This window comes from Thalassophryne amazonica, chromosome 2 (assembly GCF_902500255.1).
Source record: "Thalassophryne amazonica chromosome 2, fThaAma1.1, whole genome shotgun sequence".
NCBI classification, from domain to species: domain Eukaryota; kingdom Metazoa; phylum Chordata; class Actinopteri; order Batrachoidiformes; family Batrachoididae; genus Thalassophryne; species Thalassophryne amazonica.
This window is the reverse complement of record NC_047104.1, coordinates 19,010,229-19,032,746: the sequence shown is the minus strand read 5'-3', so window position 1 is coordinate 19,032,746 and position 22,518 is coordinate 19,010,229. Positions and strand designations below refer to the sequence as shown.

The 22,518-nt window shown below is 44.6% G+C and overlaps 1 protein-coding gene across 1 annotated transcript in view; it reads left to right on the top strand.

Annotated features, from left to right (window-relative positions):
• Positions 1 to 22,518, top strand: part of aldh1a3 (aldehyde dehydrogenase 1 family, member A3) — a 196,393-nt gene that overhangs the window by 103,394 nt on the left and 70,481 nt on the right. Inside the window, exon 6 of the mRNA XM_034184024.1 lies at positions 14,426 to 14,554. Within this exon, the coding sequence (XP_034039915.1) occupies positions 14,426 to 14,554 (129 nt within the window). The remainder of the gene's footprint in view (positions 1 to 14,425; positions 14,555 to 22,518) is intronic.

Genomic DNA, 22,518 nt, shown 5'->3' with positions numbered 1-22,518 from the left:
CGTAGTCCCGGACATCGGCCTCCAGGGATGCCCACCCCTGGGTGACAGGAGAACTTAGAACCGTGACAGAAGTCCAGGACTGCAGCCCTAGCCTCTGGTGGGACGTATAGTCTGTTCTTTGGTCCGTTTCCGGGGTCCGGGACACGGGTCAGGGCCTCCCGGACGGTCTTCTCCACGTCCCAGGTGAGGGCGGCCACGATAGCGGACTCCGGGATGATGGGATCCGGGGGATCCGACGGTTCCGTTTTGACTTCGTCTTCGTGCACCCGGGACAATGCATCCGACCTCTGATTCTTGGTCCCGGGACGGTAGGTAATCCGGAAGTCAAAACGGCCAAAGAACAGTGACCAGCGGGCTTGCCTGGGGTTCAGCCGCTTGGCGGTCCTGATATACTCCAGGTTCCGATGGTCAGTGAAAACCGTGAATGGCACGGCTGTTCCCTCCAACAGATGTCTCCACTCTTCGAGGGCCTCTTTCACAGCAAGGAGTTCCCGATTGCCGACGTCATAGTTCCGTTCAGCGGAGGTTAACCTGCGAGAAAAATAGGCACACGGGTGAAGGACCTTATCGGTCTTCCCGCTCTGGGAGAGCACCGCTCCTATCCCTGAGTCCGAGGCATCCACTTCAACCACTAACTGGCGGCTAGGATCGGGCTGCACCAGAACTGGTGCAGACGAGAAGCGCCGTTTCAACTCCTTGAACGCGGCTTCGCACCGATCCGACCAGGTGAAGGGGACTTTTGGTGAGGTCAGGGCTGTCAGGGGGCTAACTACCTGACTATAGCCCTTAATGAACCTCCTGTAGAAATTAGCAAAACCGAGGAACTGTTGCAGCTTCCTACGGCTTGTAGGTTGGGGCCAATCTCTCACCGCCGCAACCTTGGCCGGATCAGGTGCGACGGAGTTAGAGGAGATTATAAACCCCAGGAAGGACAAAGAAGTGCGGTGGAATTCACACTTCTCGCCCTTCACAAACAGGCGGTTCTCCAACAACCGCTGCAGAACCTGACGGACATGCCGGACATGAGTCTCAGGATCCGGGGAAAAGATGAGTATATCGTCCAGATACACGAAGACGAACCGGTGCAGGAAGTCCCGCAGGACATCGTTTACCAACGCTTGGAAGGTCGCGGGAGCATTAGTGAGACCGAACGGCATGACCAGGTACTCAAAATGGCCCAACGGGGTGTTAAATGCCGTCTTCCATTCGTCTCCCTTCCGGATCCGAACCAAATGATACGCATTCCTAAGATCAAGTTTGGTGAAGATATTGGCTCCATGCAAGGGGGTGAACACCGAATCCAACAGGGGCAACGGGTATCGATTGCGAACCGTGATTTCGTTCAACCCCCTATAATCAATGCATGGACGAAGCCCGCCATCCTTTTTACCCACAAAAAAGAAACCAGCACCCATCGGAGAGGTGGAATTCCGGATCAACCCGGCAGCTAATGAGTCCCGGATGTAGGTCTCCATTGATTCACGCTCCGGCCGTGAGAGGTTGTACAGCCTACTGGACGGAAACTCACTGCCTGGAACCAAATCAATGGCACAATCATACGGGCGATGGGGAGGAAGCGTGAGAGCCAGATCCTTGCTGAACACGTCAGCGAGGTCATGGTACTCCGCCGGCACCGCCTTCAGATTGGGCGGGACTCGGACCTCCTCCTTAGCTTGGGAGCCGGGAGGAACCGAGGAACCTAGACACTCCCGATGGCAGGTTTCGCTCCACTGAACCACTACCCCGGACGGCCAATCGATCCGGGGATTGTGCTTTAGCATCCATGGAAACCCCAAAACCACACGGGAGGTGGCCTGAGTCACAAAGAACTCGATCACCTCCCGGTGGTTACCTGACACCACCAGAGTTACTGGAGGTGTCTTATGTGTGATTGGTGGGAGTAGGGAGCCATCTAGCGCCCGAACCTGCACAGGCGAGGTAAGAGCCACCAGAGGGAGCCCTATCTCCCTGGCCCATCTACTGTCAAGCAGATTCCCCTCAGAGCCCGTGTCCACCAGTGCTGGGGCCTTCAGGGTTGAATCCTCAAACAGGATCGTGACTGGGAGTCGTGTAGCAATGTGGGTGTGTCCCACGTGAATATTTTGGCCCACCCCTGGCCCAGTCTCTAGGGGCGGGCGTTGGAGTTTAACCGCTCGGGGCAGTCGTTTGCGAGATGCTCACTCGAGCCACAAACATAACAAGCTCCGTGGGCCCGCCTCCTTTGTGCTCCAGGTGCCCTAAATGTTGCCCTGCTCGTGTCCATAGCTTTGTCAGCAGGGGGAGCCATAGGCGCACGGAGCGCAGGAACAGAGGAGCGTGGGGAGGGCGGAGCTCGATCGGACCCGGAAGGGAGAGGGACGACGCGTGCCTGGCCACGCCCTTCGCCTCGTTCCCGATGGCGTTCTTCTAACTGGTTGTCGAGTCGTATGACTAGATCGATGAGCCCATCTAAATCCCGCGGTTCGTCCTTAGCCACCAGGTGCTCTTTTAGGACCAGTGACAGTCCGTTTACAAAGGCAGCGCGGAGGGCAGTGCTATTCCAGCCGGATCTCGCCGCCGCGATGCGGAAGGCGACTGCATAGGCAGCTGCGCTCCGACGCCCCTGTCTTATTGACAGTAGTGCGGTTGAAGCGGACTCTCCTCTGTTGGGATGATCGAACACCGTTCTGAGCTCCCGTACAAACCCATCGTATGTATGAAGGAGCCGTGAGTTCTGCTCCCAGAGCGCTGTAGCCCAAGCGCGTGCCTCCCCGCGAAGCAGATTTATCACATAAGCTACTTTGCTAGCATCAGTCGCGTATATCACGGGACGCTGTGCGAAGACGAGCGAACACTGCATCAGAAAGTCCGCGCACGTCTCCACACAGCCTCCGTACGGCTCTGGAGGGCTTATGTATGCTTCTGGGGACGGAGGAAGGGACCGTTGAACGACCAGTGGAACGTCACTTTCGCGCGCAGGGTCCTCGGGAGGGAGAGCCGCAGCGGCGCCCGAAGGGCGCGCCTCCACTTGTGCGGCGAGAGCCTCCACCCTGCGGTTTAGGAGAACGTGCTGCTCGGTCATTAAATCGATCCGAGAGGTGAAAGCGGTGAGGATCCGCTGCAACTCACCGATTACCCCTCCCGAAGCCTCCGCCGCGCCTTGGTCTTCCATTGGCCGTTCAACAGCCGGTTGACGCCCCTCGGGGTCCATGACGCTGGCCGAGATATCCTGTTGTGAAAGTGTAGGAACACGGACCCACAACAGGGGGCGCAATGAACGGACAATGGAGAAGGTAAATAACAAGGTTTACTATTGTGAAACGAGCACAATAAATACAACAATCACAATTTGGGGTCGAATCCGCTGGTGTCGTGTGGGCAGGCTCGAAGGTAGGAGATGTCCGTCTCAGTCGAACCGGAACCACCCAGATCTCCTCTGCCACCGAACCCTGGAAATACTGGAACCGCCAAGTCCTGAATTCCCAGGTGGCCACTGCCTCCGCTCGTCGGATCCGGTACTGCTGGCGGGAGAGAGCAACAACACACAGGTGTGGATGCGACCGCACCCAGTAACGGAGAGGGGAGAAGCCGCCTCCACCTCTTGTCAAAGTACAGCAGGAAGGTGAGTACTTATCCAAGCAATGAAGCTATCAGTAGTCAACAGTCCTGAAAAGGTTTAACAAGTTTAGCTGGTTGTTCAGAATATAAATGCAGAGAATATTACCTCAGTCTTAGGCGATATCTCGGCACTGAGGTGGAGACGCCGTCCTCCTGATATACCTCTGTGCTGAGTGGAACAGCTGTGTCTGGTGATGGGTGACAGCTGTCACCCAGGCTACTCCCATAAGGCGGCAGCGCCCTCTGGTGCCTGGAGCCCGCACTCCAGGCAGGGCGCCCTCTGGTGGTGGTGGGCCAGCAGTACCTCCTCTTCAGCGGCCCACACAACAGTCTCCCCTCGTCTGTCGCATGCGCCTTTTCTTCACCTCCTGTTTGTATGTGTGTGGTTGTATCTCCCCTCGTCTGTCGCATGCACCTTTTCTTTGCCTTCTGTTTGTATGCGTGTGGTTGTGTCTCCCCTCGTCTGTCGCGTGCACCTTTTCTTCATCTCCTGTGTGTATGCGTGTGGTTGTGTCTCCCCTCGTCTGTCGCGTGCACCTTTTCTTTGCCTCCTGTTTGTATGCATGTGATTGTGTCTCCCCTCTTTTGTCCTGTGCGCCTTTTCTTCGCCTCCTGTGTGTATGCTTGTGGTTGTGTCTCCCCTCGTCTGTCGCATGCACCTTTTCTTTGCCTCCTGTTTGTATGCGTGTGGTTGTGTCTCCCCTCGTCTGTCACGTGCACCTTTCCTTCACCTCCTATTTGTATATGTGTGGTTGTGTCTCCCCTCGTCTGATGTGTGCGCCTTTTCTTCGCCTCCTGTGTGTATATGTGTGGGTGTGTCTCCCGTGGTCTCTCTTGCCTCTCTTCCCGCCTCTTGCATTCACCTGACCATGTTTCCCTTACAGAACATTCCCTGACACCTGCGTCTTGTTTCCCTAATTACTGCACCTGTGTTTTTTAAGCCCTTCACTTTCTCCACTCCTCTGCCAGCTCGTTGATCACTGTATCCTTGTTCCAGGCTTTTTCATAGTTCTGTTTTGCCATGCTGTGTATTGACCTTGCTTTGTTATTCGGACCTGCCTTTTGCTTCAGTTCATGTAACTATGTCTCTCCGACTCATTGATCCCAGCCTGTTTTGTGACCACGTCTTTGCCTCGTACCTACCTGTACTTCTGCTACACTGCCTGCCTTCCTTGACCCACTACTCAGGCCATTCTAACAGTTACACAGTATTTACAAAGCTTTACAAAGGTGAAGAAACAGAAAACAGGAAACAAAAACAAAAACAATGCCAGGCAGCGTCATCCAGCATTCCTCATGCCATCAGTGGGCTTGTTCCCGCAGTAATGTCCATACAAAATGCAGACTGCAGTGTGCAGCACCAGCATCAGGCATGGAATCTCACGGTCAGTCCAACACCCTGTCTCCAGTAGTTATCCTGCTATCCGTGCTTTGGACAGAGAGAAAAAGAGCAGAATCAGTCAGCCAGAAAAACTACACCTAAGGTATAATTCATCAGCATTAAGTCGACAGTAAAGCAGAGAAAATACTAAGTTGGTCACCAGCTGCTAGCCCTAAGCTTCACTAACAGACCTAGAATTTAGATAAAGTTGAGGCTGAGACCTGTTCCATTACAAATAAAATGAATTTCAATCAATAGGAAGCATAGTTATATACTATGCCAGTCCAAGAGGCAATCCAAGATCCAGTCCAAGTTCAAATGCATAGCATTCGAACAGGAGAATAAATGTGTCTTAAGTCTGGACTTGAATGTTTCTACAGAATCAGACTCTTTTATCTCTATAGGGAGATCATTCCACAAAACAGGTGCACGATGAGAAAAGGCTCTGTGGCCTGCAGATTAATATTCACTCAAGGGACACAAAGTAATCCTACGCCCTGAGAATACAGAGCCCGGGCTGGTACATAGGGTTTAATTAGTTCAGCTAAGTAGGGAGGTGCTAGTCCGTGAATTATTTTATATATTAATAGAATCTTAAAATCTGGTCTCACAGAGACAGGAAACTAGTGAAGAGATGCCAAAATGGGTGCAATGTGGTCGAACTTTCTGCTTCGTGTCAAAAGTCTGGCAGCAGCATTTTGAACCAGTTGGAAACACCTAATGCTGGACTGTGGTAAACCAGAAAATAGAACATTGCAGTAGTCCAATCTAGAAGAGACAAATGCATTAATCAGGGTCTCTGGGTCAGCCATAGACAGGATGGGATGAATCTTCGTTATATTTCGCAGGTGGAAGAAAGCAGTCCTCGTAATATTTCTGATGCGCAGGTCAAAGGACAATGTGGGATCAATCACCACAAGGTTCCTCACTTTGTCATTGTGATGTATGACACATGAGCCTAGGCTAAGCGTTAGCTGATCAAACTGATGCTGATGTCTTGCTGGACCAAGAACCATCATTTCCATCCAGCTTTTTACTGACGCAAGGAAATCCTGCAAGTGTTTTATGTGTATGAGATTACCAGCAGTTATCTGCATGTACAGTAGCATATCAAAAAATGGAACTGGATGACAGTTCAATACAGTACTTAACAATCAACACTCATAAGGGCCTGTGTAAATTGAACAGACTTCCTTACGTGGTGGCCAGTGCACCTGCAATCTTCCAAAAATTGATGGATCAAGTTTTACAGAGTTTAGATGGAGTCCTATGTTATTTAGAAGACATTTTGATCACTGGACAGGTGTCATGCCCATGAGCCTGGTTTTAATCCTTATTTGGCCTCTTTATTTAGTTCATCTTCATCTGCCACAGCTTTGTTTTATTAATTGTTATTTTCATTATGTGGTCAGTCCTTGTTCTTGTTTTGCTTTGTTACTTTGTTTTTTATTACTTTTCATACTTCCACCATTGTCAGTTCCGTTGTAGTTTTCTCCAGCCGGTTGTGTTCATATTATGGGTCATTTAGTTGTTGTCTGTTTATTTTTTACTGTTCTCATTTCTGTTATTATCCATTGTACTTTATTATCAGGTTTTGCTTTCTGTTGAACATTTAGTCTTTGCTTGCTTGTTATCTGGTTATCATTTATAGTATTCTTCAGTCGTTAGTCAGTTCCTGTCTTGTTTTGTCCTTGGGTTTATTTTTCTCATTATCCTCTGATTAATTCTGTTCTGTTTATAGACCTCGGTTTCATTCCACGTCCTGCATCTGCCATTTTGTCTTCATCTCTCACTCGTCTCTGTTCATCGTTCTGTTTTCCTCACGGCCCTCTGATTATGTTCTCTCTGCGCCTGCTATGTGTCCCTGTCTCTCTCTGTGACTCTGTCTGCTTTGTGTTACCTTTCACTCACGCTCTGTGCAGCTGTTCACACATCTTTGTCTTTTCTTCACTCCACCTTGAGTTGTCCTCCCTCACTGTCTTGTACATTGTAATATCTTCGTTCACTAGCCACGCCCCTTTTCTAGATCGTTCCTCACATGCACCTTGTTAACTCCTGTCTTATTTAAGCTCCTCCCAGCCACCACACTCCTGCTCGTTTGTTGTCTTTGCACACTCACCAGCTCTGTATCCAGTCCTGTTTTTGCTTTGCCGTATATCCAGATCTTGCTTTGTATTTTTGACTGCACCTTTTGCCTCATCTCTGATGTCTGTGTCTGCTCGTGCCTCTGAACCCCGCTTATCCATGACTGCGTTTTTGCATGACCCTGTTTGTGCTTCTGCTATGCTGACTGATCACCTGTGTACCGAACTTGGGCCCGAATTAAAGACCATGATTTCTTTCACACCTAAGCCTGGCCGGGAGTCTGCATTGCGAGTCCTACCGCTTCAGTTGTCGGGCAGCCGCCTACCTTGACAACAGTACAGATAACAGCACATGAAAAATTTGGAGGTTGCAAAATCATCATCTTCAAGTAAACAAAGATAAATGTGCCTTTTTCCAGCACAGTACATCTTATTTAGGACAAATGATTGAGGCAGAGGGAATTCATCCCATGAAGAAGAAATGTGAGGCTACTGCGAAAGCCATGATCCCAAGAAATGTGACTGAGTTAAGTTCTTTCTTCTCTCTGTTGAGCTCTTATGGGAAGACTGGCTCATTGATAGCACCAATGGCCGTGTTGCTGTACAAAGATGTCAAGTGGGAGTGGACAGAATCATGTCAAAAGGCTTTAAGGGAAGCCAAGACAGCAAAGAAACAGCTGATTTCAAACAAAGTCTTAGTACATTTCAACCCAGATCTGCCACTCATACTGGCACGAGATGCTTCATCAGTAGGTGTTGGTGCAGTGATCTCTCACCAAATGCCAGATGGAAGTGAAAAACCAATAGTTTTTGCTTCTAGAATGCTCATGAATGCAGAGAAAAATGACTCACAAATTGAGAAAGAAATATTAGGCCTAGTTTTTAGAGTAATGAAGTTTAATGAGTACTTGTTTGGACGCAAGTTCACTTTAATTACTGATTACAAACTGTTACTAAAAATCTTAGGTCCAAAAACAGGAGTACCACCATTAGCAGCACCTAGAATGCAGAGATGGTCCTTGATTTTAGCAGCATGAGATCAGGTACAAACTGTCAGAACAACATGGGAATGCAGATGCATTATCCAGACTGCCAACAGCAGATGGAAATTTTCCAAGGTCAAATCCAGCATTTGGAGTTTCTTATTTAGACAATCTGCCTATCACAGCTCAGCAGACTTCATGTGAATCCAAGAGAGATTCCATACTGGCAAGAGTAACACAATATGATTTGTCAGGTTGGCCAAAATGTGTCTGATGAGGCTATTCAGCCATATGTGAGATGAAAATTCGGATGATTGTGTACTTTGGGGATTCAGAGTGGTTATTCGAGCATCTGAAGAACATGTTACTTTCAGAGCTACATGACAGTCACTGGGGCATGATAAAAATGAAGTCCTTGACTAGGAGCTTATTATGGTGGCCAACCCTGGATGCAGGTATTAAGATTGGGGATGCACCAATCCACAATTTTTCACTTCCAATCTGATACCGATACCTAAATTTGGATATCTGCTGACAGGGGGGTGCTGGGAACATTTTTCAGCTCGAGAGTTTCATATCCAACTGGCCCACAAACCGCCAGCGCACAGGGATAATAAGAGTTCTGCTGTGGCATTTAAATCCAGCATTCATGTGCTGACTGACTGTGAAAATTGGGTGGCTTATAATAGAAAGTAAAAGTTAGTTAGTTAAAACAAGACACTGTGCGACTTTTGGCCCTTTTTCAGCCGATTTTTCACTCGTGCGAGAATTTTTTGGATCGCGCCGAGTTTCAGCTTAATCGTGCGTCCTGCATCGTGCAGTCTACATGGAGTAATGAGCTGCGTTTAACATCTCAAGACCACCTCCCGATGGGGAATCATATGGTCAGATAAAAATCAAACCTGTTAGATATTCTGGTCGGCCGTCGTGGCTCGTGAGGGTTCCGCGCTGTTGAAGCTGCGCTACAAGTGTCTACGCGCTGATTACCTCGCGCACTGTGCATGTGCAAACACCGGAGAGAGCAAACAGTGATCTCATGTAAAGTCTTGTGGGTTTTTTTTTTTTATTGCGTTCCCTCACAATAACCTAATATCATATTAAAGTTCATGCCTATCAGCGCGCACAGTGAGTGGAATCGGGTGGGGGAGACTGAACGTATATGCGCGCACGCACACACACACACACACACACACACAGCAGACAACAACAGGATTTACGAGGTGTATTAGATAAGAAACCGACATTTTTTTTTAAACTATATGGATTTGAATGACGTGCGATTACACCAATCATGCTTGAACCCTCGTGCGCATGCATGAGTTTTTTCACGCGTTTCGGTGACGTCATTTCCCTCTGGGCAGGCCTTGAGTGAGATGTGGTCCCGCCCTCTCGGCTGAATTCCTTTGTTTCACACGCTGCTCGAGACGGCGCGCGTTGCTTTATCAAAATTTTTTCTGGACCTGTGAGGAATATCCGAGTGGACACTATTTGAGAAATTAAGCTGGTTTTCGGTGAAAAGTTTAATGGCTGATGAGAGATTATGGGGTGTTTCTGTCGCTGTAAGGACTTCCCACGGAGCGGGACGTCGCGCCTGTTTCGAGCTGAAAACATCCTAATTTAAGGCTTAATTCACCCAGGACGTCGTGAGAGAACAGAGAAGATTCAGAAGAGGCTGGCATGAGGACCCCCGTGGTCGGGTCCGGCCCGACATGCGACTCTGCCCGCACGTTCTTTCATTACAAAATGTCCGTTAACAATGGAATGTCCGAATAAACTCCTCATGCCGACTTCTTCTGAAAGTTCTCTGTTCTCTGACGACTTACGGGGTCAACAGAGCCTGAAATGTGGAAGTTTTCAACTTGAAATGGCGAGACGCTGCCGCCTCGAAGCATAGATCGCCGTCAGGCGCCGTGGGCCATCCTTAAAGCGACACTACCAGACCAAAATCTCTCATCAGCCATTAAAATTTTTACCGAAAACCAGCTGAATTTATCGAATGGTGTCCACTCAGTTGTGCCTTACAGTTTTGAAAAAATTTTGATCAAACAAAACAGCAGTCTCTGAGCCATTCCTAAACAATGAAAAAATCGAGGAGAGGGTGGGCAACTCCTCACTCAAAGACTGCCCACAGGTGAATGACGTAACCGACAGGCGTGAAAAAACTCTTGCATGCCCACGAGGGTTCAAGCATGTCTGATGTAATCACACGTGATTCAAATCCATATGGTTTTTGAAAAAAATAATAAGGTCGGATACTTTTCTAATAGACCTCATACGACAGATGAGCACAGCTGTAAGACTCCGTATGAAATATAATACTTACAACAGTGTAAGTAGCAACACCTGTTATGAATGTTTATGTTTTGTTTTTTTTACCGTCCTCTCGTGAATCATGGTGGTGTCTGCTGTGTGTGCGCGCGCGCGCATATACGTTCAGTCTCCCCACCTGATTTCACTCACTGTGCGTGCTGATAGGCATGAAATACATTTTTTTTTTTTAAAAAGAAACGCGACTCCGATGTGTCGTTTTTGAACGTACAATGTGAGCAGTCAGATCGCATCAGAGCATCGGGCCGTACAGTGTGAGACCATGAATTGTGCGCTCTGAACTTTTAAACCCTAAGGTTTTGTCGCACAGTTTGAGCTGGAGCCAAGTACAACGATTGAAAATATCGTACAGTGTCTGCCCAGCCAAGTCAGTGAAGTCTGTAAGTAGCTGGATGAGGTGGTACTGGACTACAAATGTTGATCCGGCTGACATCCAGGCATAACAGGCACGTAGCCTGTTATGCTCGGCCCTATTTACCATTTCCCTCTTCGCTCTGTCTTCTTGAAAAAATATCTGTGAGCTTTGCACACTTGGCAGCATCTTCCTCCAAAGCTTTTCTTTTTCTTAATCTAGCTTTTTCAGCTCCACCTGGCTTTTTTCTGTCCATCTTTTCACTCACGGGTAGCTCAAGTCCCATCTGGGCGCACAGGGCTTGATTGGACTAAACTAACTGTAATGAATGCATAGGGGTGTTAAACGTGTAATGGTATGTCCCTACCTTAGGCTCTGGAAAAGATAACAGCATTGCAAAAGAAGCAGTCTTAAGTTATTTTCTTGTGAATTTTCATGATTGTAAAACATTTATAACACTTAATGTCTTCTCTTTAAGATACAGCAGCCCAAGTGTCTTGCTGTGTAGCCTAACAGTTAGTGGTGGTCATATATGTATGCATATATTAACACCCCCTCACAATGGCCCCAGGTTGGACCAACCCACCGGGAAAACTCCCGACTTTCCCGATTAGCCCAGCACGCGGTAGTCTGCTGATACCGATACTTTTGTGACCCAATACCAGAGCTCTGTTTGCTTTAATATTATTAATATCATTATTGTTGATTACTGTCTGTCTCTACTTCTCAATTTTCAATTTCAATGGAGCTTTATTGGAGACATATGTTTACATTGTCAAAGCAAGTGTTAAGAGTAAAATTTAAGTCCTCTCTCTCTGTCTGTCTGTCTCTCTCTCTTTGTCTCTCTGTCTGTCTGTCTCTCCTTCTCAATTTCAATGGAGCTTTGTTGATATGGGAAAAGTTACATTGTCAAAGCAAGTATTTCAGTAAAAATTTTAAATTACTTCCTCTCTCTCCCTCTGTCTGTCTCTCTCTGTCTTTTTCAATTCAATTTCAGTTGAGACATACATTTACATTTTCAAAGCAATTGTTGGAGCAAAAAAGTCCTCTGCCTCTCTTGTGCTTGCTTTCTCCCTCTCTGTCTTCCTCCCTCTGTCTCTCACTCCCTCTCTCTCTGTCTGTCTGTCTGTCTTTCAATTCAATTTCAGTTGAGACATAATTTACATTTTCAAAGCAATTGTTGGAGCAAAAAAGCCCTCTGCCTCTCTCGTGCTTGCTTTCTCCCTCTCTCTCTTCCTCCCTCTGTCTCTCACTCCCTCTCTCTCTCTCTCTCTCTCTCTCTGTCTCTCACTTTCTCTCTCCCTCTCTTTGTTTCTCGCTCCCTCTATCTCTAGCTCCCTCTCCCTCTTTCACCGTTTTCCTGCTCACAGCAAACGTGGAAGTTTTTGGAAACACAAAGCCTTTCAACTGTAAAATAAATTGTAAATTTCTAAATGTATCATCAGCAAGACTCATGTGAGGGACTGTGGATTAATACTGAGGGATTCTAATGGAGTTTTTTCACATTCAGCATACAGGAACAAACTCTGATCTGCTGAGCTGGTGTTTCAGCCTCAGCATGCCGAAGTGCTTGATTTTTTCGGGACAGATTTCTAGTTTTTTTTTTGTTGTTGTTTTTTTGTTTTTTGTTTTTTTTTTTGAAAATCTGTCCTCGGCAGCACAGACAATTTGAACCTGTGACCGCTATTTTATTTATTTCATTTATTTTATATAGCGCCAAATCACAACAAAGTCGCCTCAAGGCGCTTCACACAAACAAAAACATCAGGCATCAGAAAAAAGAATCATACATCAGAAAGACAACAAATACAGTACAATTACAATACAATATACAGTACAATTTGTCAGCATTAAGCAACAAGAAAAACAAAAGAATTACCAAGGTGATTGCCAGCCACTGCTACCTGGCTAAATTTGCCGCTACCTGTGGCTTAAAACCCTCAACTGCAGTGCACAGAAGAAACACCTCGGCTTCAGCTCAGAAACCTCTCCCTCCCACTCGCTGAGCAGTAAAGAGAGCAGAGAGCAAGGAGCAGTCCACGGGAGAGAATACAAATTGATTTTGCAGAGTCTAAGAAGCAAATCTTACTTGTGGTGATAGATGCCTATGCCTGATGACCTGAAATTATTCATATGCAGACTACTACCACACAAAACAATCGACATCTTGAGAAACCTTTTTTTTTGCTTATGGGTTGCCTAAAAAGGTGGTAACTGATAACAGACCTCAATTCATTGGAAATTAATTTGAGACATTTCTGAGCTGAATGCTGTCAAGCATATCAAAACTCAAATAGATTGGCAGAGAGGCTGGTGCAAAACTTTAAAAGGTCCTTAGCCAAAAGTAGAGCACTTGGTGGTACGTCTTTGCAACAGTGTGTTGCAAATTTCTTGTTTTGGTATCGAAATATGCTACACGACAACCAGGAAAACAGCAGAACTGTTTTTGAAAAGACAGGTCCGCACCAGATTGTATTTGCTGAAAACAAATTTCTCAGGATCGACATGTTCAGAAACAGTCAAATGCATAGGGTAGACTCAGGAGTTTCTTTGTGGGAGAAGCAATGATTGTAAAAACGTACAGGGGAGGAGAAAAATGGGTGAATGGTGAAATTCTCCAGGTTTTGGGTCCTGTTACCATACGGTGTCTGTAAATGGAACTTATCAAAAAAAAATGTGAACCAATTATTGGATGTAAAGAGGAAGAATGTAAATCCAGACATTGTCACTGATGTTGATGATTATTTTGCATAAGATTTTGATAATGAACTAAATAATTGAGAAAAATGAGTCAAAGGACACTGCAGGTGAACAGGTAGCCATTTTTCCTTAGAAAGATGTTCCTCAGATTTTGGTTGGAAATGACTAAGCTGTGGAAAATCCTTTGGGTACACGTGTGGAGTGCCCTAGAAGAAATGTGCGTCCTCCACAATGCCTGGATTTGTAACGGAATGTTACTATAGAAATGTAAATGGAAAGATGTAACTTGTATCATGTGAAGTAAACTGCACATGTATATGAAAAAAAGGGGGCCAAGTGAAGTTAAAGTCTACAGGGGAGGACTGTGGTATCGAGAAAGTTCTGAGGGTGCAGTAACAGGGGTTACCTGCAGGAGTGCTTAATAGCCCTATAAAAGGTTGTGACTACTATAGAGAGAGGGGCAGAAGTGAATGGAGACCTGTTGGTTGTTAACCCTGTTAATAAACATTTGCCATGTTCCTGTGCAACTTGTCCACTTCCTGGGTAATATTTAGAACAAAACATGTGTGACACAACAGTAACCTGGGTACGGGCCACAGCTGTGGGCATCAAACTGATTAACCGCCAACAGTTCAATTATTTATGAGCTCTGAAAATGGAATTGGAGGAGCTGTTTATAAAAATGGCTGTAATTCCTAAACGGTTAATGAGATGTATGTTGATGTACTGGACTGTAAGGTCACTCTCACACTTGATCACATCACGACTGTCTGATGCAGTAACACATTCACGCAGTCACAATGTTGCACTCGCATGTTGAGACATTTTTTTCCTTAGAGTGCACAAGTGAAAGGAGGTCAACACTGAAGAAAGGCCAGATCATGGTGGGTTTAGCCACCATTTGGACAAAAAACAGTTCATTTTCATGTCTGTGGTCCTTTATGGGTTTCATTGTGTATTCTGGCAACTCTAACTCACGTTCTCTTTTTTTTTGTGTCAGTGGAACTTTCCTCTTCTGATGTTCACATGGAAGATAGCGCCGTCCCTGAGCTGTGGAAACACTGTTGTCATCAAACCAGCGGAGCAGACCCCCCTCACAGCCCTTCATGTTGGATCGCTCATTAAAGAGGTCTGATCTTAGGCTCAACACCAACAGTGGGCTGACTGTCAAACCCTGTAAGCCCTGACAACCTTCTGGGCTTTGTTCTAATTACAAAAATCTGACTCATGCCATGAGAAGGCTTTACTTTGTTGTGTTTCTGTGGGATTCTTCAAAGTAAGGAACGCATTCTGGTTATGATCAATTCACACTATGGTCCTTCAGTCTCACAATGGACCCTTAACTCTAAAGTTTTGACTTTTAAAATGACAAAAGACATTTCACATCAAAGTGAATTTCAAATGTCTCATTGGCTTTTTTAATTACTGGTTGGGATGGTGGGAAAAGTCCCCAAACAAGAGATGATAGTCTAGTGGTTAAGCATTGGTCTTCCAACCAGAGGATCCTCAGTTTAAACTCCAGCCTGACTAGATAATCAGTAAGGGCCCTTTTGGCAAGGTCTTTAATGCCTGAGTTTCTGCTGGTCTCTTATGCTTGGTACATCTCAGAGTCCTCTCAAAGAGCTCCTAACTTAGCCTAAAATATCCTGGCAAGGACTCCCAGCCTCAGAGAGACCCAGAGAGATGTCTGAGAGCAACTCTGGGCAAGGAGTTAACAGAAACTCCTATGTTAGTGAGGAGGTGGGTTTGGCCTGTTGCTACAACCCCTGGCAATAATTACGGAATGTTCATTCAGTTGTTTAATTTTGTAGAAAAAAAGCAGATCACAGACATGACACAAAACTAAAGTCATTTCAAATGGCAACTTTCTGGCTTTAAGAAACACTATAAGAAATCAGGAAAAATAATTGTGGCAGTCAGTAACGGTTACTTTTTTAGACCAAGCAGAGGGAAAAAAATATGGACTCACTCAATTCTAAGGAATAAATTATGGAATCACCCTGTAAATTTTCATCCCCAAAACTAACACCTGCATCAAATCAGATCTGCTCGTTAGTCTGCATCTAAAAAGGAGTGATCACACCTTGGAGAGCTGTTGCACCAAGTGGACTGACATGAATCATGGCTCCAACACAAGAGATGTCAATTGAAACAAAGGAGAGGATTATCAAACTCTTAAAAGAGGGTAAATCATCACGCAATGTTGCAAAAGATGTTGGTTGTTCACAGTCAGCTGTGTCTAAACTCTGGACCAAATACAAACAACATGGGAAGGTTGTTAAAGGCAAACATACTGGTAGACCAAGGAAGACATCAAAGCGTCAAGACAGAAAACTTAAAGCAATATGTCTCAAAAATCGAAAATGCACAACAAAACAAATGAGGAACGAATGGGAGGAAACTGGAGTCAACGTCTGTGACCGAACTGTAAGAAACCGCCTAAAGGAAATGGGATTTACATACAGAAAAGCTAAACGAAAGCCATCATTAACACCTAAACAGAAAAAAACAAGGTTACAATGGGCTAAGGAAAAGCAATCATGGACTGTGGATGACTGGATCAAAGTCATATTCAGTGATGAATCTCGAATCTGCATTGGGCAAGGTGATGATGCTGGAATTTGTGTTTGGTGCCGTTCCAATGAGATTTATAAAGATAACTGCCTGAAGAGAACATGTAAATTTCCTCAGTCATTGATGATATGGGGCTGCATGTCAGGTAAAGGCACTGGGGAGATGGCTGTCATTACATCATCAATAAATGCACAAGTTTACGTTGATATTTTGGACACTTTTCTTATCCCATCAATTGAAAGGATGTTTGGAGATGATGAAATCATTTTTCAAGATGATAATGCATCTTGCCATAGAGCAAAAACTGTGAAAACATTCCTTACAAAGAGACACATAGGGTCAATGTCATGGCCTGCAAATAGTCCGGATCTTAATCCAATTGAAAATCTTTGGTGGAAGTTGAAGAAAATGGTCCATGACAAGGCTCCAATGTGCAAAGCTGATCTGGCAACAGCAATCAGAGAAAGTTGGAGCCAGATTGATGAAGAGTACTGTTTGTCACTCATTAAGTCCATGCCTCAGAGACTGCAAGCTGTTATAAAAGCCAGAGGTGGTGCAACAAAATACTAGTGATGTGTTGGAGCGTTCTTTTGTTTTTAATGATTCCATCATTTTTTCCTCAGAATTGAGTGATTCCATATTTTTTTCCCCTCTGCTTGGTCTAATAAAGTAACCGTTACTGACTGCCACAATTTTTTTTCCTGATTTCTTATAGTGTTTCTTAAAGCCAGAAAGTTGCCATTTGAAATGACTTTAGTTTTGTGTCATGTCTGTGATCTGCTTTTTTCTACAAAATTAAACAACTGAATGAAAATCCTCCGAGGCCGGTGATTCCATAATTTTTGCCAGGGGTTGTAGATATGATGTAGTCCTGTAAGAGTTGTGATTGGTTGTCACAGAAAGGGAAGGGGAATTAAAAAAAATAATGCGCTCTGCGCTCCTGCATATGAATGAACAGTAAAATCAATGGATCATATAAACTGAACTGCATTAAGAAATGTGTAATCGTGAAAATAATTTGTCATGATGATGATACTCAGCAAAATTAAACTGGAGCGATTGCCGGGCTGGTCGCTCAACCATTAAATTGTTGTGCTGCAATGCATTATGGGAGTTTTGGGTTTTGGGCTTTTAAATGTTGTTATTGCGGTTGATGTTAGTTTAACAGTGTTGTTATTGTTTTTGATTTATTGTGTTTTTGTAGTTCAACTGGTTTAGTGAGTTAAGTGTCACCATGTTGTCACCATAAGTGAAAAGTGTATCGTGTTTGATGCCGTCCCTGTGTTATTTTATCTGAAAAATAAGAGTACGTACTAGCGGCAGAGTACTAAAAAGACAAAAGCTCCCGTTTGTCTTTAATTATTCCATGCAGTTCACCACAAAATGAATTGTTACACAGTTTGAAGATGTTTGAACATATCTCATTTACATGCCAATTATCTCCATATTGAGTGTGGGTGCATGAGTTCATTAATAAGTTCAATGTAAGTACATAATATAAATGTAAATACATTAAAATCACATGCATGACAAGAAAGTGAAAACACTTATTTCTACTATAGTCCATTTAAAAACATAAAAAAATGGAAGTAAAAATAAAATAAAATCAATAATGCTGATAATAACAATAAAAAATAATGACAATATTAATGGAGGAAACTCAGGTTTATATTTGCACCTTACCTTTTGTTGTACTTGTTAGAATGACAATAAAGAATCTGTATCTGTATCTTCTCCTTCTTGCACAGTCACTTTGAGAACTTTCTACACCACACAGATTCACCAGAGTGCCATACTGTTTGTATTTCTTCATGATTGATGTAATTAAAGTCCAAGACATATTCAGTTACTTGGAAATGTTCATGTATCCATCCCCTGGCTTGTCTGAAGAAAACTGGCAATAAAACTGATTATTTACAGGTATTATACCAAAGCCATGTCTAGCTCACTCTCCATTGATGCAGAGATGAACAGCGGTATTGCAAAGGCAGCAGCAGTTATGGCAAGACTAAGCCACAGAGTCTGGAACAACTCCAGCCTCACTGAGAAGACAAAACTGCACATCTACCAGACCTGCATGCTCAGCACACTCCACTATGGTAGCGAGGCATGGACCGCCTACACCACATATGAAATGAGGTGCCTCAGACAAATTGTGGATGGCTCCAGGTGCCCAACACAGAGGTCTTTGAATGCACCAACATGAGCAGCATGTTCACCATTCTTGGCAAAATGCACCTTCGTTGGCTTGGCCACATCAGGAGAATGAACCTAAAGGTCTACTGTATGGTGAGCTGGTAGAGGGCACTTGTTTGGCTGGTCGACCACTCCTGCGCTTCAAGGATGTTTGTAAGAAGGATATGAAAATGTGCAGCATCAATGTCAACACGTGGAAACAGTGTGCAGAGGATCGTGCAGTCTGGCGCCTTACTGTCAGAACAAGTGCACAGAGGGCTGAGCAGGAGATGAACCAAGGCCTTGCTGAGCAACAAGCTAGGAGGAAGGAGCGACAGTGGCAGCAGGCATCACAGTACACATGCAACAAATGCAGCAGAAGTTGTCACTCATGCATTGGACTGATAAGTTCTCTTGTTCTCTTGCTTGCCTCTACTGGTGGTTGGCTCTCACTGCGGTATTGTATCACTTCCTGTTCCAGAGCACAGCGGTGTTTTGCTGTATCTGTTAGCTGTTTAATATGCGCAGTTAGATTGATCTAGTTACCTAGATAATGATTTGTTTCACAGTGTTATCTTCACGTGCCTTAACTAAAGCACTCCCTCTGCTGAATCACCTCTAAATTATTTACACGTTATTAACTTTGCGTGTTTTTAGGAATCCGCTAGCTTAACGCAGCTACTAGCTCTTAGCCGGTTTAGCATGGCGGCTTCTCCTGTCTCTCCCGCACTTTTCTGCTCTGGGTGTGAAATGTTTAGTTATTCCTCGGCCTCCTTTAGTAGTAATGGTACTTGTAATAAGTGTAGCTTATTCGTAGCTTTGGAGGCCAGGCTGGGCGAATTGGAGACTCGACTCTGCACCGTGGAAAATTCTACAGCTAGCCAGGCCCCTGTAGTCGGTGCGGACCAAGGTAGCTTAGCCGCCGTTAGTTTCCCTCTGGCAGATCCCGAGCAGCCGGGAAAGCAGGCCGACTGGGTGACTGTGAGGAGGAAGCATAGCCCTAAACAGAAGCCCCATGTACACCGCCAACCCGTTCACATTTCTAACCGTTTTTCCCCACTCGGCGACACACCCGCCGAGGATCAAACTCTAGTTATTGGCGACTCTGTTTGGAGAAATGTGAAGTTAGCGACACCAGCAACCATAGTCAATTGTCTTCCGGGGGCCAGAGCAGGCGACATTGAAGGAAATTTGAAACTGCTGGCTAAGGCTAAGCGTAAATTTGGTAAGATTGTAATTCACGTCGGCAGTAATGACACCCGGTTACGCCAATCGGAGGTCACTAAAATTAACATTGAATCGGTGTGTAACTTTGCAAAAACAATGTCGGACTCTGTAGTTTTCTCTGGGCTCCTCCCCAATCGGACCGGGAGTGACATGTTTAGCCGCATGTTCTCCTTGAATTGCTGGCTGTCTGAGTGGTGTCCAAAAAATGAGGTGGGCTTCATAGATAATTGGCAAAGCTTCTGGGGAAAACCTGGTCTTGTTAGGAGAGACGGCATCCATCCCACTTTGGATGGAGCAGCTCTCATTTCTAGAAATCTGGCCAATTTTCTTAAATCCTCCAAACCGTGACTATCCAGGGTTGGGACCAGGAAGCAGAATTGTAGTCTTACACACCTCTCTGCAGCTTCTCTCCCCCTGCCATCCCCTCATTACCCCATCCCCGTAGAGATGGTGCATGCTCCCAGACTACCAATAACCAGCAAAAATCTATTTAAGCATAAAAATTCAAAAAGAAAAAATAATATAGCACCTTCAACTGCACCACAGACTAAAACAGTTAAATGTGGTCTATTAAACATTAGGTCTTTCTCTTCTAAGTCCCTGTTAGTAAATGATATAATTGATCAACATATTGATTTATTCTGCCTTACAGAAACCTGGTTACAGCAGGATGATTATGTTAGTTTAAATGAGTCAACACCCCCGAGTCACACTAACTGCCAGAACGCTCGTAGCATGGGCCGAGGCAGAGGATTAGCAGCAATCTTCCATTCCAGCTTATTAATTAATCAAAAACCCAGACAGAGCTTTAATTCATTTGAAAGCTTGACTCTTAGTCTTGTCCATCCAAATTGGAAGTCCCAAAAACCAGTTTTATTTGTTGTTATCTATCGTCCTCCTGGTCGTTACTGTGAGTTTCTCTGTGAATTTTCAGAACTTTTGTCTGACTTAGTGCTTAGCTCAGATAAGATAATTATAGTGGGCGATTTTAACATCCACACAGATGCTGAGAATGACAGCCTCAACACTGCATTTAATCTATTATTAGACTCAATTGGCTTTGCTCAAAATGTAAATGAGTCCACCCACCACTTTAATCATATCTTAGATCTTGTTCTGACTTATGGTATGGAAATTGAAGACTTAACAGTATTCCCTGAAAACTCCCTTCTGTCTGATCATTTCTTAATAACATTTACATTTACTCTGATGGACCAGCAGTGGGGAATAAGTTTCATTACACTAGAAGTCTTAGATAGAGTATCTCGTCAATAGTTTTACATCCTCATTGAAGACAACTTTGGATGCTGTAGCTCCTCTGAAAAAGAGAGCTTTAAATCAGAAGTGCCTGACTCCGTGGTATAACTCACAAACTCGCAGCTTAAAGCAGATAACCCGTAAGTTGGAGAGGAAATGGCGTCTCACTAATTTATGTTTGGCTGCTTTCAGTGATGCCGGTATTTGGTTAGACTCTTTCTCTCAGATTGTTCTGTCTGAGTTATTTTCATTAGTTACTTCATCCAAACCATCAACATGTCTATTAGACCCCATTCCTACCAGGCTGCTCAAGGAAGCCCTACCATTATTTAATGCTTCGATCTTAAATATGATCAATCTATCTTTATTAGCTGGCTATGTACCACAGGCTTTTAAGGTGGCAGTAATTAAACCATTACTTAAAAAGCCATCACTTGACCCAGCTATCTTAGCTAATTATAGGCCAATCTCCAACCTTCCTTTTCTCTCAAAAATTCTTGAAATGGTAGTTGTAAAACAGCTAACTGATCATCTGCAGAGGAATGGTCTATTTGAAGAGTTTCAGTCAGGTTTTAGAATTCATCATAGTACAGAAACAGCATTAGTGAAGGTTACAAATGATCTTCTTATGGCCTCAGACAGTGGACTCATCTCTGTGCTTGTTCTGTTAGACCTCAGTGCTGCTTTTGATACTGTTGACCATAAAATTTTATTACAGAGATTCGAGCATGCCATAGGTATTAAAGGCACTGCGCTGCGGTGGTTTGAATCATATTTATCTAATAGATTACAATTTGTTCATGTAAATGGGGAATCTTCTTCACAGACTAAGGTTAATTATGGAGTTCCACAAGGTTCTGTGCTAGGACCAATTTTATTCACTTTATACATGCTTCCCTTAGGCAGTATTATTAGACGGCATTGCTTAAATTTTCATTGTTACGCAGATGATACCCAGCTTTATCTATCCATGAAGCCAGAGGACACACACCAATTAGCTAAACTGCAGGATTGTCTTACAGACATAAGGACATGGATGACCTCTAATTTCCTGCTTTTAAACTCAGATAAAACTGAAGTTATTGTACTTGGCCCCACAAATCTTAGAAACATGGTGTCTAACCAGATCCTTACTCTGGATGGCATTACCCTGACCTCTAGTAATACTGTGAGAAATCTTGGAGTCATTTTTGATCAGGATATGTCATTCAAAGCGCATATTAAACAAATATGTAAGACTGCTTTTTTGCATTTACGCAATATCTCTAAAATTAGAAAGGTCTTGTCTCACAGTGATGCTGAAAAACTAATTCATGCATTTATTTCCTCTAGGCTGGACTATTGTAATTCATTATTATCAGGTTGTCCTAAAAGTTCCCTGAAAAGCCTTCAGTTAATTCAAAATGCTGCAGCTAGAGTACTGACGGGGACTAGAAGGAGAGAGCATATCTCACCCATATTGGCCTCTCTTCATTGGCTTCCTGTTAATTCTAGAATAGAATTTAAAATTCTTCTTCTTACTTATAAGGTTTTGAATAGTCAGGTCCCTTCTTATCTTAGGGACCTCATAGTACCATATCACCCCAATAGAGCGCTTCGCTCTCAGACTGCAGGCTTACTTGTAGTTCCTAGGGTTTGTAAGAGTAGAATGGGAGGCAGAGCCTTCAGCTTTCAGGCTCCTCTCCTGTGGAACCAGCTCCCAATTCGGATCAGGGAGACAGACACCCTCTCTACTTTTAAGATTAGGCTTAAAACTTTCCTTTTTGCTAAAGCTTATACTTAGGGCTGGATCGGGTGACCCTGAACCATCCCTTAGTTATGCTGCTATAGACTTAGACTGCTGGGGGGTTCCCATAATGC